Source organism: Myotis davidii, unplaced genomic scaffold (genome assembly GCF_000327345.1).
Source record: "Myotis davidii unplaced genomic scaffold, ASM32734v1 scaffold88, whole genome shotgun sequence".
NCBI lineage: Eukaryota > Metazoa > Chordata > Mammalia > Chiroptera > Vespertilionidae > Myotis > Myotis davidii.
The window spans coordinates 78,068-96,554 of record NW_006300377.1 but is presented as its reverse complement, the minus strand read 5'-3'; the positions used below and the strand labels follow the sequence as shown (position 1 = coordinate 96,554).

The following is an 18,487-nucleotide window of genomic DNA, read 5'->3' as shown; positions in this document are numbered from 1 at the left end:
TATATATATACAAAATTAGAACATGTTCTTGGTTTCTTCATGGCCTTGTGCAAGAAAAATGTTGTCATTAATGCATTGCCTCTTTTTCTAGAAACATTTGTGGCTTTTTACCATCTTAGAAATAAAAGTTCACTCTTACTCAGATCACCTTACACAAGCATGTCAAACTCGCAGCCGGCGGGCCGCATGCCTCATTAAAATAGGATGTGGAGGAGCCTAGCTATGTGTCTCTTTTATGGAAGACCCTCAATTAACATTAGTTTCCTTTTCCTAAGATTAGACCACATACTCTCAGCAAACATTTTAAATGCCAGCTCATACTTGATTTATTTAAATTTGATTTTCTCATTTCAGCTGATCGCATGAACAGACTCCAAGCAGCTCTTGCCAGCACCCAGCAATTCCAGCAAATGTTTGATGAGCTTAGAACCTGGTTGGATGACAAACAAAGCCAGCAAGCAAAAAACTGCCCAGTTTCTGCAAAATTGGAGCGACTCCAGTCTCAGCTACAGGAGAATGAAGAGTTTCAGAAGAGCCTTAACCAACACAGTGGTTCCTATGAGGTGATTGTGGCTGAAGGAGAATCTCTGCTTCTTTCTGTACCCCCGGGAGAAGAGAAAAGGACTTTACAAAACCAGCTAGTGGAGCTCAAAAGCCATTGGGAAGAGCTTAGTAAAAAAACTGCAGACAGACAGTCCAGGCTCAAGGACTGTATGCAGAAAGCTCAGAAATATCAGTGGCATGTGAAAGACCTCGTGCCATGGATAGGAGATTGTAAGGCCAAGATGTCTGATTTGCAGGTCACTCTGGATCCAGTGCAACTGGAGTCCAGTCTCCTGAGATCAAAGGCTATGCTGAGTGAGGTGGAAAAGCGCCGCTCCCTGCTGGAAATATTGAACAGTGCCGCTGACATTCTGATCAATTCTTCAGAGACGGATGAGGATGATATCCGGGATGAGAAGGCTGGGATCAACCAGAATGTGGATTCCCTTACAGAAGAGCTACAGGCCAAAACGGGGTCACTTGAAGAAATGACCCAGAGACTCAAGGAGTTCCAGGAAAGCTTTAAGAATATTGAAAAGAAGGTTGAAGGGGCCAAACACCAACTTGAGATCTTTGATGCTCTAGGTTCTCAAGCCTGTAGCAACAAGAACCTGGAGAAGCTCAGGGCCCAACAGGAAGTGCTGCAGGCCCTGGAGCCTCAGGTGGACTATCTGAGGCACTTTACGCGGGGCCTGGTAGAAGATGCCCCAGATGGATCTGATGCTTCCCAACTTCTACTTCAAGCTGAGGCCACCCAGCAAGACTTCCTAGAGGTGAAGCAAAGAGTGAACAGTAGTTGCATGGCAATGGAAAACAAGCTGGAAGGGATCGGCCAGTTTCACTGCCGAGTCCGAGAGATGTTTTCTCAATTGGCAGACCTGGACGATGAGCTGGATGGCATGGGTGCTATCGGCAGAGACACTGACAGCCTCCAGTCTCAAATTGAGGATGTACGGCTGTTTATTAACAAAATCCAAGCTCTCAAGTTAGACATAGAGGCTTCTGAAGCAGAGTGCCGACAAATGCTGGAGGAAGAGGGGACACTGGACTTGTTAGGTCTTAAGAGGGAGCTAGAAGCCCTGAACAAACAGTGTGGCAAACTGACAGAGAGGAGCAAAGGGCGTCAGGAGCAGCTGGAGCTGACGCTGGGCCGTGTGGAGGACTTCTACAGGACACTGAAAGTGCTCAATGACATGACCACTGCGGCAGAGGAGGGAGAGGCCCTCCAGTGGGTCGTGGGGACCGAAGTGGATATCATCAACCAACAATTAGCAGCCTTTAAAGTAAGTCTTGCCTTTGTTTTTTTTGTTGGTTTGTTTTTTATTTTCCCGGCTAATATGAGTATTTCTTTTCTTGTAACTTGGAAACTGATTGAGTGTACATTTTCACTTCTGCTCCGGTTTCATTATTCCCACTCACATCGCCATCAAAGTGTACTTTTTGGAGACCAAACAGTCTCTTGGACTTCTGAGCAACAGGTTTGAACATACTCCTACTGTAATTTATTTCAGTGTTTATAACCAATGAAGGGTATATAAAGAAATGTCCAAATCTTATCTCTTACTCTAAGAATCTCCTCTTATGAAATTCTGGATTTCAAATTAACCAATTTAAAAATAGCAATGAATGTCTCTTCAGGTTCCTGGTTTTCAAATTGAGGTATGAGAAGCCATAAGATAAACATGGGCTCATCCTCCTAAAGCAGCGGTTCTCAACCTGTGGGTCGCGACCCCTTTGGGGGGTCGAACAACCCTTTCATAGGGATTGCTTAAATACATCCTGCATATCAGATATTTACATTACGATTCATAACAGTAGCAAAATTACAGTTATGAAGTAGCAACGAAAATAATTTTATGCTTGGGGGTCACCACAACATGAGGAATTGTATTAAAGAGTCGCGGCATTAGGAAGGTTGAGAACCACTGTCCTAAAGTGTTGGTTTTTTTCACAGATTTCAAAGGAAGATTATTGGTGTATTGTTATATTTAGAATAAAATGCAAAATTCTCATGAATTATTAAGATAAAACATGACACTTCAAAGATTTCCACTTATCGCAAGTAGCTTAAGACTGCACCCCATGCTCCTCAAGAGTACAAGTCCTCTGCCTATAGGAGAGTTTGAGAAACACTGCCTTAAATTGCAAAAATGTGTTCATTCTTTTCCTGAGTCAGAATTACTAATCCTGAGGTTTTCTGAGTCTGGTTTAAAACAACAGAGGAAGATGAAAGGAGTTGACTCAAAGTGCAAATTGGCTGAGTCTGGGTCTTGGCTCTCACTGCATGAGCCTTTCACCCCAAGAGTTGACTTTGTTGTAAATACCTAAAAGTGCCTCACTCTGCTGCAGGAGGCCTATCTGCTGCTCTTCCTTCTTCGTGCACGGGGTAGATTTGGAAAGGATACTTCTAGCACTTTATTTCCATCACTAGTGTTAATTATTCCACTTAAATAGTTAACACTCCTGCGTCCAGAGTTAAGGTGTTCTCTCAGCCCCTTCCTGTAAGAATTCTTCCTGTTAAAAACATGGGTGGAGAGGTATTGTCACCAGGTGAGAGCCACGTGGTCCTGAGAAAGATCACAGATTTGTAGCAAGAGCCGAGTTCAGGAAGGTGGCTGTTTCAGAAGGGCCCCTCTAGGAGTTTATGGTATGTTCAGCATTAAAGGGAGACATGGGCTAAAGGCCCTTTACCATGATTGGAAATACTGCAGATTGGAGTAACACAAGTCCTCATATTTGGGTTTCTTGAAGCCCCCAAGAAAGGAAAGGGTAGGTAGAGAAAATTCAAACCCATGAGCCCCTTGTTTCCTCTTAAAACTCCCACACCACGTTCCAGTGGCAAGGAGGTATTCCCTGCTCACCATGTGTGATTTCCTCTCCTCTTCCACTCTAGGCATCTCAAAAGCAGAGATTCTTCTACAGACATGCTTCATTGATCCAGTTTACTTGGATTTGGATTGCTTAGAACTCTACCCAACTAAATGAATTTCTTAGAAAACTAAAGCTAATCCCTTTAGGCTTCAAAATAGTTTACCAGCTATATTCTGGTTTACTTAAGAATTATTTTAAATTTTATTTGCCTAATTTTCTAAACACTATATTGTACATACATTTTTCTTTATGAGTGCAGGTTAACATTACTAAAAAGATGACACTGTTCTCTACTGTGTTGATATCCTCAAGAATATTAGAGACATTTGGCCTGCTTTATATTAAACTAGAGGCCCGGTGCACACAAATTTGTGCACTCAGGGGTGGGGGGGTCCCTCAGCCCGACCTGTGCCCTCTTGCAGTCTGGGACCCCTTGGGGGATGTTCACCTGCTGGCTTAGGCCCACTCCCCGGGGGGGGGGGATCGGGCCTAAGCTGGCAGTCAGACATCCCTCTGGCAGCCCGGGAGCCCTTGGGGGATGTCCACTTTACAGCAGGGAGCAGGCCTAAGCTGCAGTCAGACATCCTTAGCGATGCTGAGTAGGTGGGAGAGGCTCCCGCCGCCACCACTGTGCTGGCAGCCATCAGCCTAACTTGTGGCTGAGCAGAGCTCCCCCTGTGGGAGCACACTGACCACCAGGGGGCAGCTCCTGAATTGAGCATCTGCCCCCTGGTGGTCAGGTGTCTCATAATGACCAGTCATTCCCAATCGTTCTGCTGTTAGGGTCAATTTGCATATTACCCTTTTATTATATAGGATGTTCCTAAATTACTATGCAGTTTGAGTTCTGTGTTGGAAGTTTTTGTTTCACGCCTCTACATTGTTGTATTGGTTGGATTGGCAGTGTGTATATATGTGTAGTTTTTTGTTTTTCCTATTACCATGATATCAGGTATTAATTCTTACTGCTATTACTTCTCACTGCTGGCACTGGGCCTGCCTTCAGCAATCTATCTCTTCCTTATCATCTCCAGTGAGCTAGAAAATGAAGTAAACAAGGCCGTTAAAGTTGTGTTAAATATGAGCTATAGCAGTCTTGTTTCACTGACTTCTGAAAATGACCCTCCCACCACCAATACTGTGGATGTGAAGGCTGGGACCAGACCCTGATCAGCTGGTCATCTGCAGAGAGGGTTTATCTGCAAGGGACTGATGTTGACAGGGCAAGACTGGAAGAAGAGGGAGAGAAAGAGAGTGAAGTTCTGTGCCCTGTGTCTATCCTCCGCACGTCGGGAATGGAAATCAGAAAGCAGGTTCTACCTTATAAAGGTCCACCTTATGTAGTCAAAGGCTTGGGGACAGTTTTTGTCTTCCTCCCAGCAAAGGCCTTTGGTCCTGAGGGGAGGAGCACACTCCTGGCTTAGTTCATGCTGAGCTCATGGGAAGTAAAAACAATGAGAGGGGAAGGCTCTGGGTCAGTTCCCTAGAGGCTGCCTAAGGGACGGTCTTCTCAGACCCATTCTGAGGACTGAGTCCTTTTCACGATTCGAGTGTTGAGTTCCTGGGTTAAGGTTCAGCAATAGATAAACTCCCCTCACACCAGCAACACGCCGTATTTGTAAAATGTGACTGCTTTCAGATTCAGATTGTTTTCAATAAGGGAAAACCAGAGAAGAAGATAAATATTTTAAACACAGCATTAGCTTTAAGTTTTTAGCTTTTTCTTTATATTGGGATCCTCCTCTGCTGAAGAGAAGAGGATATAAATGTGGCTGACTCCACTGGGGTTGGGTGGACTAGACATGAGTGAAGTCTGCGGAGAACCTCAGCTTACTTGGGACTGTGCAGTAGTGCTGATAAACACATGGAGGGGCAGTTAGCCTGTGGGAAAAGTTATTTTCTTAAATGAACATGAAAAACAGAAAGTCGTTATTCCTAGGACAGGCTTTCCCTCAATTGCTTCTAAATAATCGATAGAATCTGGCCAGCCAGTGGGGATCTAGCGGACACGCATGGAAGACAGCCCTCTCCCGTCTAAACAGGCAGACCTTGGGCGCTTTGCTGGGTTCAGCTCTTCATTGGAAGTAGAAAGGAAGAAGCCATTCCAGAGCTCACAAATGAGACGACTGAGCATGCTTTCAGAAGACTGGGAGGAAAAGACTTTGGCTACTAGTAATCTCTCCAGGAAATTCTGTTTTCCTGAACAGGAGAGTCTCTGATTATGGAGGAAAAGGACTTGTATGTACATAACAGACACTAACAAGAAAAGAGCGACCTTTATTTCACTGAAATTTAAGCCAAAGAATTCTCCTAAGGTGAACTTTCTGGGAAGGGTAGAAAAAGACTTGAAATTTGGAAGAGAAATGTATTAAGTCTGAAAATGATAAGAAGTTTTCCTCATTTTGAAATTCTCCCTGTGTATGTTTTGTAGTCAAGAATTGAGATAATTCTGATTCTTAAATCAACTCCTCCCCTGTGCCCCACCCCCACCCATGAGCCAGCCTGGCCTTTCAGTCTGGAAACATGTGGTGGTGTTGGCATCCAACTGGTGAGAAGTATCAAGAAACCTGGGTGCGCTGTCATGTACTCCATATTTTGTATATATTTATATTATGTATTCAGGCCAGGCTTCAGACTTGGGACTCTACCACTCAGTGACTAGAAAAACAAAGTGGGAAAAATGGAAACATTTTTAGGGTATGTAGATTTCTCAAAAGGTTCACTTCAACTGACGGAGCATTTGAAGCATACCAGCCAGTTGGGTTTTTTCCTCCCATGTCTTTGAGACTGGGCTGGCAGGATATAGATGAGGCAGGAGACTTCCCTAAGACTGTTCTCAGTCTTAATTCAAGTTGAGCCAAGCCTAGGGTCAGGGACTGCATATACTTGCAACCTCTGTCTGGAGACTCAGCATCCTACTATGAAGCCAGAACAAGAAAGCCTTGTAGACCTTTTCATTGGATTTCAACCTTAGGCTTCCCTATGAGCAGATGTGAAAACTCTTTGAAGACATGGTCTGACATGGAGCTGAAAGGCTGCCAGTTTACACAAAAATACTTATTCCTTTCTTTCAAATAATGACAAAGACCGTATCAGCCCATCTATGTTTTTGCCAGTTAGGTTCACTAGAGAATAAAGCGAATGATGTCAGCATCGTATACCTACCGTTGGAGGGAAAGGAAATCACTCGTGGTATGACCTGTCACCTGAAGGTTTAGATATCTGCAGATTTACAGCAGCCAAGATAAGTTGAATAGGCACCCCTCCCCCCACCTTGTGCAGACCCTTGGCTTATCAGTGTGTTTGTCCCCCTTCCTTAAGCATGGCTACTCCAATAGTAACTACTAGGGTCCACGGAAGTAAAGAGAATGCCCTAGAACAGGGTCTCTCAACCTCTGCACTCTTGACATTTTGGGCTGGATAATTCTTTGTTGTGAGGGCTGTTCTGTGCAGTGTAGGAAATTTAGTAGCACCCCTGACCTCTACCCACTAGATGCCGGTAGCTACCCTTCCCCAGGTTGACAACCAAAAATGTCAGTAGACATTGCCAAGTCTCCCCTAGCCGGCAAAATCTGCCTCAGTTGAAAACCACTGCTTAGCAGAAAATTGCCATCTTTATGTGGGAAACAGTAGTCAGTTGGAAAACAAAACACTTGTTGATTAAGTTAAATATTTATGGGGGGTGCCTTCTGATAAAATGATTATGACTGTGTAGTAGCAACAAGTGCCTCTAAGTCTGCCTTTCTTTAGGCCAGGCCCTGGCTGGATTCTTTATTTTTGCTGGTACCAGTCTGTGTGATTTAAAACCTCCTAGTCACTTTCCCTGGCATCTGCGGTTTATTTTGCATAGAGTTGTTGATGCAGGTGTTGGTTGATGAGGCATTTCTAAAGAGAAGAGGAACTTCCTTTGTGGAAATACTTCAGGGAGCCTCCTTGTTCTGTGTCTTTAAGGGGAGACTACAGTTTGTCTGTTGTTCTCCTCAGCCCAGGAGCTCACTGTTTGGCTGCTGATATTTATAACCCAATGTGACCATCCCCCATTTCCCCTCCCCCCAAGAATTCCAATGCTCTGTAATAATCCTCTCCACCCTCACCGTAGGAACTGGGTGGGGAGATGGTGAAGGAACCTTTAAGGCCTTTAAGTTTGCTTCATGGTGAACTTTTTCCAGCCCCATTTTAAAGTAATATTAGTGTTCCAAATACCAGCATCACAAGCAAAATCCCAAGATAGCAGCCTTTACATCATCTTAAAGGAGCCTCATTCATGCCTCAGTGAAGGTAGGAAAATCTATAGGAAGATTATCAAGAAAGCATTGATGGCCCTAGCTGGTTTGGCTCAGTGGACGGAGCATCGGCCTATGGACCAGAGTCCCAGGTTCGATTCCGGTCAAGGGCACATGCCCAGGGTTGCAGGCTCAATCCCCAGTAGGGGGCGTGCAGGAGGCAGCCAATCAATGATTCTCTCTCATCATTGATGTTTCTATCTCTCCCTCTCTCTTCCTCTCTGAAATCAATAAAAATATATATTTTTTAAAAAAGCAAACATTGATGGATCTCATAAAAATCTGTTTGGAAATTTTAAAGCAACTAAACGAATATATCTTCAACCAAAAGGAAGGACTGAACAGTTTGATTTACATTCACTGAAATTCTTTTTTTTCTTTTTTAATATATTTTTATTGATTTCAGAGAGGAAGGGAGAGAGAGAGAAACATCAATGATGAGAGAGAATCACTGATCGGCTGCCTCCTGCACACCCCCTTCTGGGGATCAAGCCCACACGCCAGGCATGTGCCCCTGACCAGAATCAAACCCAGGACCCTTCAGCCTGCAGGCCGACACTCTATCCACTGAACCAAACTGGCCAGGGCTACGTTTACTGAAATTGTTCACATCTATTGTCAGCACGTAACATTTGCAACTAAGGTTCATCATATGATTTTTGTACAAGAAGGAAGAAAACTATGTTTCCAGAAAAACGAGAATTTACCCCAGGCAGAACTTGTATTTATTGTTGAGTATTCAGTGAGTGAATACATTTGAGATTAGCACAGACTTGCAGATCAGGAGAGTTTCTTGCTGTGTCTAGAAATGCATAGTAAGTGGTCTCAGCCTTAGCCTACTCCTGGAGCTTCAGAAAAGAATCCTGGGCACTTTCAGGCTAACTGGCTGGCACAGGGGCTGTAAGCAGTGAGCCTCTAGGAAGTGGGATGAGTTGCTTTGAAGGGCACTTCATTGTTAGAGTTGTTTGGTTCACCAGGAATAAAATGAGTCCTACAGGGAGTCATGTCAGGTCGCTGCACCCAAGGGCTGTCTCCTGCCAAGCAGATTCTTCCCAAGTCTCAGCTGTCCGGGTTGGGAAACCTAGCTATGGGGAGAATGTGCTCCCTCCCCACCTTCCTTAATACTACACCACTGTACTATCCAGTGTTTTTCAAATACCAGTCTCTGGTATTCGCTGTGGAAGATTAATGGGGTACACTTACGGCCTAGGCCTTCACAAGCTGTGTTCCTACTGCCAGTGCTGTGATTTGAAATGTGGACCTTTCAGGACTTTGGCCACCCAGGGATGAGCATAAGTGCCACATGGCAGTCGTCCATGGATCCCTATGTGGGGGTAGGAGAAAGGTGTTTCATATTCCTTTCTGTCCGTCCTTACTGAGCACTTGTAACCAGTACTTGTGATGGGTGCTGGGGGTCTCAGAGAGTCTCTTGTTACCAGTGTAGTATGGGAGATGGACACAGAGAATGGCAGTGGTGGTGATGTGGTGGTAAGTGCAGTAGGAGAGACCTATGTCTGAATGGTGTCTAATCCTAACCTCCCCACCCCTCCTCCCTGTAAATCAGACATTTGAAATCCAGCTGCAGATAGGAAAATAGACTTGAAGATGTTAAGTAAGTTGTTCAAGCTGAATATCAAGTAAATGTTAGAGCTGGGGATGGAAATCTGTTTGGCACCCAGAGCTCATGCTTAACCAGTGGTTCTCAACTGGGGGGCATTTTTGCCCTTGGGGGACAATTTTTTAATTTTGTCCTAAATGTCTAAAGACATTTTTTAATTTTCATGACATGGGGAGGGGGCTGCTACTAGCATCTAGTGCAGAGGTTCTCAACCTGTGGGTCGCGACCCCTTTGGCGGTCGAACGACCCTTTCACAGGGGTCACCTAAGACCATCCTGCATATCAGATATTTACATTATGATTCATAACAGTAGCAACATTACAGTTATGAAGTAGCAACGAAAATAATTTTATGGTTGGGTCACAACATGAGGAACTATATTTAAAGGGCCAGAAGGTTGAGAACCACTGATAGTGGGTGTCATTGAATACACAGGATAACCCCTTGCAACAAAGAATTATTCAGCTCACTTCTGGCAAAATAGGGTGTTTGATCATTTGCCCTCTATCATATTCCATGACAAGTAAGAGTTAACTGATGAAATAGTTCCATTGCCTAGAGAAGCGTCATGGTTTTCCTCTTTAAAAAAAAAAAAGTTAAATTGTGTTGGTTCTGAAGTGACTTATTCAGATCTGTTGGATAAAGTCAGGGTCTTGGTGAACTAATTTGAGTCAGTGGCTAAAGAATGCTCTCCATGCCTGACCAGTCCCCGCCCCACCCTGCCACAAGGCTCCTGCTGTGGAAATCAGTCATCTGTGTATCTGGAGCTGCTTCCTGTAGGGTGTGTTATGGAATGGCAGCAGCCCCTGCACCAGCTGGGAGTGCTGATCTCAGTGTGATTTTATCGGACTCTGCCTCTTTTGAGCCTTGCTGTTGGGAACAAAGGATCCTCTGTTCAGAATGCAGAGAGCTAGTGTGATTGGACAGTCAGCATGTACGCACTTGGTTCCCACGGAAAAAAAGACATAAATTATGCTGTAGCTTTCTAAAACTTGGGCTTCCAAAGTAGTTTTCCCTCAGTTCCTATCTATATTCACCGTTCTCTCTGTGAGTGCTTAAGCTCCCCACATCAATGTAGGAGACATCTGATCTAATGAATTAAATGGCCGCATCCTTCAGAACTGGTCTACATCTAAGCCTTCAGTCTTTTCGTTCTCCAGTGTTGGAAACTACATTTTTTAAAAGTTTATTATTATTTTTTATCATTACCTGAGGATATGTTTATTGATTTTAGAGAGAGGAAGGGAGAGAGAGAAAGAAACATCAATATGAGTGAGAAATATTGATCAATTGCTTCCCAAACATGCCCCGACTAGGATCAAACCCACAACCTTTTGGTGTAAAGGATGATGCTCCAACCAACTGGGCCACCCAGCCAGGGTTTGGAATCCACATTTTAGATATCCACTATCTTTCCAGTTTTATTTCCTATATAGACCATCTACTTCTCCCAAAAACTCCTTATATATTTTACCTATTTTATTTCTATCTATACCTGAAGTCCCATATTTCCACAAAACCATCTTGATCTCCCCAGCTTACTACTCCTGATCTTCTATATTGCTTAAAATGTGTAATCATTTAGCCTTTATCATATACTGCCTAATTTGGGCATTTTCTGATTATATGTATTTGTCCCATCTCTCATCTCAATAAATCTATTTTCGTGTTCTTCAAAGTAGTTAGCATGTTGGTATACATATAGTTGGAGATTATTTCTCATTCAAAATGCTGTCTGCTCTGCAAGATTTGAGGTATATCCTTGGGTGTCCTGAGAAATTCTGATCCTAGCCTGGATTGCTTGCCTTTCCGTTTTGCCTCTGGGCTCCCTTCCTTCTCTACTAGTGAGCATATTTTAAAGGAATACAATTTCATTTCAGTACTAACCTGACCAAAAAGCAAAACTAAGGAAGAAATTTTCGATTGCAGATGTACTTGAAGAAAGCCAGACTCTGAAATACTGCTTTGTAGTTACCCATCACTTTAGAGTCATTGTCATTTATTCAGCTAGTTGGCAGTTAAGAAGAGTCTTCATACTTCAGTTTGGCGTATTGAAAAAGAAAATTGAGTATGAGTTTGAGTCAGAAATATCCAGCTTTCAGTGCTGGCTCTATCATTGACTACTTGAGTGACCTTGGGGGGAAATACTTAAACTCTGTATAGTTACTTCAACTATAAAATGTGAACAATGGTAAATCATAACTTTGGGGTTTTTATGAAAATTTAATGAAGTGATACAGATGAAAGCATTAGGCAAGTGCTCAGTAAATGATAATATTCTTTTATTTTAAAAAGTTTATTCAGCCCTAACCGGTTTGGCTCAGTGGATAGAGCATCGGCCTGCGGACTCAAGAGTCCCAGGTTCGATTCCGGTCAAGGGCATGTACCTTGGTTGCGGGCACATCCCCAGTAGGGAGTGTGCAGGAGGCAGCTGATCGATGTTTCTCTCTCATTGATGTTTCTAACTCTCTGTCCCTCTCCCTTCCTCTCTGTAAAAAATCAATAAAATATATTTTTTAAAAAAGTTTATTCAGACCTATAAATTAGAATGTTATGAAATATTTTTATATTGAAAAATAAGGAAAGTTATGTCCTTTGTACCTAGGGATGATCATTCACCAAAAGACTTGATCTAAAGCCCAGCTGAGGATTAGATTCATTCTTTTCTTCTTGGAAAACTGGAAATAAGGATAAAGTAAAATTAGTTTGATGATAGCAATGAAACAAGTGTAGAGCTTGTTTTTAACCTTAAAGTAGCCATGCGTAGGTGGGTTTAGGTCTGTAACATAGCTTTAAATTATATATAATTACTCATTTATTCATTCCTATCAGAATCCCACAGCTAGCAAGTATTTCTGAGGCCATTTTGACCTTGGCTAACGTGCTCTACAAATCAATGTTATTTTCATATCATTAACCAGGATTAACCAGAAGCCAGTACCAGCTCAGTGACTTCCCTCGTCACAGTTACCCATCAGATCAGCTTTAATGATCTCAGGGTCCTTGGCCTAATTAGCTTTTAACATAGACCATGTTCTCTTCCTCTGCTGCCATACAATGGCAACTACCAAGTCAGCATCTTTGGGAGAGACGCCTCTTAGTATTAATCAGTTGTTAATGAAAACATTGAGATGTGAAAGAAAAATGTCAGCCTGATTTCAGAGGAAAGCAGCTTAAAAACACAGATATAATTCATCTCTCTACCAAACACATATACATCAATATGTTTTATAGCATAGCTTTAATTCTTCACATTTTCAGCAAATTATGGGTTTCTAATCCTTGGTTATGTGTATATATGATTCAGGGAAAGAAGATGATAAGAATTGAAAGAGCCTTAGCCAATTGGCTCAGTGGATAGAGTGTCAGCCCACAGATGAATTTGATTGTGGTCAAGGGCGTGTACACTTCCGTTGCAGGCTCGATCCCCCTTGGGGTGTGTGCAAGAGGCAACCAATCAAAGTGTCTCTCACATTGATGTTTCTCTGTCTTTCCCCCTCCCTTCTACTCTCTCTAAAAGTCAATGGAAAAATATCCTCAGGTGAGGATTAAAACAAAAAAAATTTTTGAAAGAAATTGAATTTATCTTGGGTTTTCTCCAGCTTGAATTTATTGCATCCATTCAAATGAACCATTTACTATCTCATCTTGCAATCACTTCCAAAGGGAGAGCTCTGATTTTGGTCTAATTCTTTAAATTTAATCCTAAATTATTTGTTTGTGGTCAGTGTTAAGAATTACTTTAGAGCCCTAACCAGTTTGGCTCAGTGGATAGAGCGTCAGCCAATCAATAAAAAAAATATATATATATATAATAAAATATATATATGAATTGCTTTAGAATCAAAATGAAAAAGACAGTTTTCAGAAATCTCTTTCCTCTGTATTATTTATTCTACCTCCTTTTCTAATACTGGAGAAAGGACCCCTATAGCAAGATTCCTTGGAGATTCAACCCAGGGACCTGTTTCATAGAAATAGCCAAGCAAATTTGTGAAGTTATCAACTTGTGACAGTTGTAAAGTCATGTAACTCTATTACTGGAAAGACTGCTCTCAGTAGTGAAAACGCACATGGTCACTTTCTCTGGAAAACCTCCCCAGAACCACCAGGCCACATCCAGCCCCTTAGGGAAGAAGAGCCCAAAGAGACAAAGAGAGACTGGCTAGAAAGGTGACATCAGGAGAGCACAGCATCTTGGGAGCCAAAAGAACAGAGTCTCAAGAAGAAGGAAGATCCCTAGCGGGCTTGGCTCAGATTAGTCTGCAGACTGAAGGGTCCTGGATTTGATTCCGGTCAAGAGCACATGCTCAGGTCACAGGCTTGATCCCCAGCAGGGGATGTGCAGAAGGCAGCCAATCAGTAATTCTCTTATCATTGGTGTTTCTGTCTCTTTCTCCCTCTCCCTTTCTTTCTGAAATCAATAAAAAGAATTTTTTTCTTTTTTAAAGGAGAGGACCTTTACTTCCTTTTTCACCACTGGCTATACTTACCCTGTAATCTGATCCCGTCCCTGTCACTGTGCTGAAACTGTTCTCGTGGAAGTATTCATCTGTTATGCAGCATTTCTTAAAACCCTCCTGTCCATTTACTTCCCATTCTCTTCTCTGGCTGCTCTTCTGCTTTCTTTTTTGGTTTGTCTTCCTACCTCCCAAACACATGCTTCCTGAAATTCTGTCATCTGCCTTGTCTTTTCTCTCCACGTGAAACCCCAGGGATGCCCCGCCCCTTCATTGTTCTTTTGGAGAAGGATTCCAAATCTGTAACTCTACCCTGGACTTCAGTCTTTTGTGTGAGGGGCCTTTCTGGACACCTCCATTCACACGGGTCATCTTTGAGTACTTCACACTCAGTATGCCCTAAATTGAATGTGTGATCTTCTTCAAATATTGTCTTCCTCCTGGCTACTGTTTTATAGTTTCACTATGCCCTCAGGAATCCAAAAGTAGTACTACAGCATCATTTCACATTTATTTTCCCCCCTACACTCTACCTTCTATCTGGTCAGTTGTGAAGTCCAAATATTCTGCCTCTGCAGTTTCTTTCACAGCCTCCCACCCTCAGTTTTCACAAGTCCAGGCTTTTGTTACCGCTTGCCTAACCTGTGTAATCCTCCTGGTTGCATCCTATCTACAATCTATTTTATACATATTGACACCAATGCAGCATCTGCAGGCCTAGGCTCAACCGTAAGAGCCCAAGAATTTAATAGCTGTGTTACTTTGGAAAAGTAAGTTTACAACCTCAAGTTTCATTTATAAATTAAGGATTTGAATCAGCGGTTCTCAACCTGTGGGTTGAGACCCCTTTGGCGATGGAACGACCCTTTCAAAGGGGTCGCCTAAGACCATCCTGCATATCAGATACTTACATTATGATTCATGACAGTAGCAACATTACAGTTATGAAGTAGCAATGAAAATAATGCTATGGTTGGGTCACAACATGAGGAACTGTATTTAAAGAGCCAGAAGGTTGAGAACCACTGATCTGGATTTTTTTAAATGAGAATACATATTAAATGGCAGTTGAATGAGCACCAAGTCCCAAATTCTTAGCAAACTTTCCATACACTGCTCAATAATTCTCATGATCTCTGGTAAATTTAAATAAGTAAATCTTGATGTACTAATGGGTTTTCTGAAGAAAGCATAAATTCCTTGGCGTGGCATTGAAGGGCCCTGGTGAACTGGCCTTGAGCTACTTACCATTCTGACCTCTCATTTTTCCTTTTCATATGCTCTGTATTTAAGCCACACTGACTTCAAATTTGCTTCTTTAGGGTCCGTGCATTTTTAGGTTTCTTGCTTCTAACCCTTCACTTAGAAATCCTTGTCTTCACCATCTCTGTGTATGTGTACAAGTCCTAATGAGTAAACTTATTCCCTCCATAAAACCTTCCCCGGTTCCCCCTGCCTCCCTCCCTTCCTCCCACTTTTGTCAGGTATTTTTTAACTTGCAAAGCTCCATACTTTTGTCATCACCACTGACTTGGTGAGTAGCGAAAAGAGGAATTAATATAATACACTGTCTTTTGGAAAGTTTACAAGCAGGAAGGAGCCTATAGGGGTCATAAGAGTTCCTGCAAATGTGTGGAAAATTTTCTCATGGGTTCAGGACACATGAGAACTCAAATAGCATCAAAATCTGTAGTATCCCACTTAAAACAAGCTTTACATCTTGCTGTATACGCTTAATGAGTCACTCAGTAGCCATCTTAATATAATAAAAGCACCAAAGGATGGTAATGACTGTTGCCCAACAGGTACAGACTAATACTGTGGAGTTTCCCCTTGCCAGTAAATAAATACTTGTAAAGTCTAGAGATCCTGAAATGAAAGGCATTTTGTAGATTTAAAATGGGCAAGATCCAACCAGTCTTCTGTATCTTCTAGTCAGCACTAATCCTCCAGGAGAGGCGGGTGGATGAAAAGGCGTTACAGAATCTGAGGAAGTGTGGATCAGGGTCTCCAGAGCGTCCTAAGGGTGGTTTAAGTCTGGAGCAGACAAAGGCAGGATACCAGGTCTAAAACTTGGAAAGGGTGTGAAGAGACTCTCTAATTAGGAAGATAGCAGAAAGGGCCTGGGTTCTTTCTTCTAAGTTCACTGAAGAAAAATCGGACACCAAATTCTGTTCTAAGGAATTTGTAAATGAGCAGAGAATTCTTTGAACTCTGTAATCAACTAACTGGAAACTAATTTGAAATTTGGCTTCAGCACATATATTTGGGGTTGCAGAAGTGGGGGAAGCATCCTGAGTGGTTATCTGGATCTCCCTGTACTTCTCTTTTAAAAAGTTTACACACTGCACGTGAAATGAACAGATGCTTTTTTTGTTGATGTTGGAGCTATCAGGGCAACACGAGGCTGAACACTGTATCAGGTATTTATTTCAGTCACTGTGATGGCTATTGGCAGAGTTCCACATACCAAAACTAAAGAGAAACTCATGAACAGATAAAAAATAAGACACATTGTGGAAAGAGACACTGTGCTTCCTCTCTTGATTTCTTTCTAAACACAGACTGATGATAAAGAAGGAGCAAAGCAGCCAGAACCGGTTTGGCTCAGTGGATAGAGTGTCGGCCTGTGGACTGAAGGGTTCCAGGTTCGATTCCGGTCAAGGGCATGTACCTGGGTTGCAGGTACATCCCCAGTAGGGGATGTGCAGGAGGCAGCTGATCGATGTTTCTCTCTCATCGATGTTTCTAACTCTCTATCTCTCTCCCTTCCTCTCTGTAGAAAATCAGTAAAATATATATATAAAAAAAAAGGAGCAAAGCAATCTTTGGCTTCTTTGAGGGTGGAGGCTGGGGGGTTGGGGAACTTTACCTCATCCTTTCTGTAAGGTTGTGTTTGCACTTTGGGTGGGTTTTTTTTTCTGTAATACTGCTCTAACGCTTAGTCAGAGTGTGACTTCAGTTGAAAAGCAATTTGAATCCAATCTTCACAGTGGCTAAAGAACTCCACTTAATTATTTTATATTATAATATAGAGCATTGGTGAGAATAGGGTAGATAGGTGTGGGAAGGGGAAAGATTGAATTGATTGACACCTGACTGGTGAGGAAACAGGAAAGGAATTTCTGCCTGGGAAGTTTGTGATTCCACATCAAGATCATTTTTTTATAATAGAATAACCACCCACCCTTAGTCCAGAGCCAGAATTCCTCAGATTCTTCCAGCCAGAAGGGCCCTGGCACACTAACAGTGTTATGATATCTGAACACTTAAGTGAATGTATTTGGCCGGAGAGATTTGCCAGTGAAATTGATCTTGCCTTCCCTAGGTTTTTCCAGTTGTACTGAATAATTAAAAGAAAATTAAAACCTGGATTCCCTGGAAGGTTAAGAATCAGATCTGTAAGTTGATCAAGCCCCTAGGAACACAGTGCGTCAGAGTTAGAAGGAAACTTAAAATTTATTCTAAACAAACTGATAGCAGATTTTAAAATCTGTTTCCTCAAATCTCTGCCAAGTGATTGCATTAATTTCCGCTCAAACACCTCCAGAATTAGGAATTTCACCACTTTAAGGGACACCCTATTCTTTGAATAGCTGTGAGAAAGCTCTTTGTTTGAAATGTGCCCTTGGTTCTTCGTGTGTTAGCTGAAGGAGACACTGTATCCAGAACAAGCTTCCTTCCTCCCTTGTTCCAGTCCTTCAGATAGATACTTCTTGTTTATCATATTGCCTGGAACCTTCTCTAGGTCAAGCATCTTTTTTGGTTCTTTCTGCTGTGTGTTCCTCAGGAGACAGGGCTTCTAGTGTCTTGCAGTGGGGGACCAAGAGGACTCAGGATTCTGGGGCAGCTCCTTTAAAAGTTTTAGAATTAAAGGATATTAAAATTAGAAAGGCAGTCAAGACATAATTTAGTCTGTGCCCCTCTCTTCCAGTTTACAGATGGGGAGAGAGTTTCGGATTTGAGTGGACTGAATGGATCAAAGTGAGAAATAAAGTATAAAAACAGTTTGCCATTGAAAGGTCTTTTATTTGTTTAATTCTGAGCACAGGCTTCAGCCCACACCTCATTTTTGCCAAGGACTTCTCTGGCTTCCTACCTAGGTAAGGCTCAGCTCAGGGTGCACTGCCAGATCTCCAAACACCAACTGTTGGCCTCACTTACTGTTTGCGTAAAGGATAGAAATAACTTCTCTAAGTTTGACTGTCTATTAACCAACTGACATTTTTTAAAAAAAAAATTTTTTTTTTGCCCTTCAGAAATGTAGCTGCCTCTGGTGGACAGTTTCCTGGGTTTCCCTTTGTATTTTCTTTAACTGTCACCAGGTGACTTAACTTTTCTAAAAGTCAAAAAGCTGTGGACAGAATTGTGGGCCACCTTTCTGTAGCATTTTCCATCATCAAACTGGAATCACAGACCCCTCCCTGCTCTTCAGCTGGCCTGGAGGCTCGGGTTTCCTTGCATGTGCGCAGCAGTAAAGGCGCCCAGGTGTTTGGCGTGGGCCACTGCTGCTGGCATCTCCACGGAGTCACTGACGCCGCTCAGCTCTGTGGGCAGAAAGGGACCAGGACCTGATGTGAGGAGGAGGAGAGAGAAGGCGCCTAGAGTTCCCCAGTAACTTGGTCTCCGAGTTTGACCGCATGCCTTCGGACACCGGGAAGTGCCGGGTTCGAGGCTGCGTGCTGCTGGGCCTGGCCGGGGCGCACTAACG

At 42.7% G+C, this 18,487-nt stretch overlaps 1 protein-coding gene across 21 annotated transcripts in view; it reads left to right on the top strand.

Moving 5' to 3' along the window:
- MACF1 (microtubule-actin crosslinking factor 1) overlaps window positions 1-18,487 on the top strand; it is a 273,897-nt gene that overhangs the window by 186,875 nt on the left and 68,535 nt on the right. For all 21 annotated transcript variants that reach the window (XM_015572803.1, XM_006777256.2, XM_006777255.2 and 18 more), the window contains one exon: window positions 355-1,826. In XM_015572803.1, coding sequence (XP_015428289.1) covers window positions 355-1,826 — 1,472 coding nt within the window. The remainder of the gene's footprint in view (window positions 1-354; window positions 1,827-18,487) is intronic.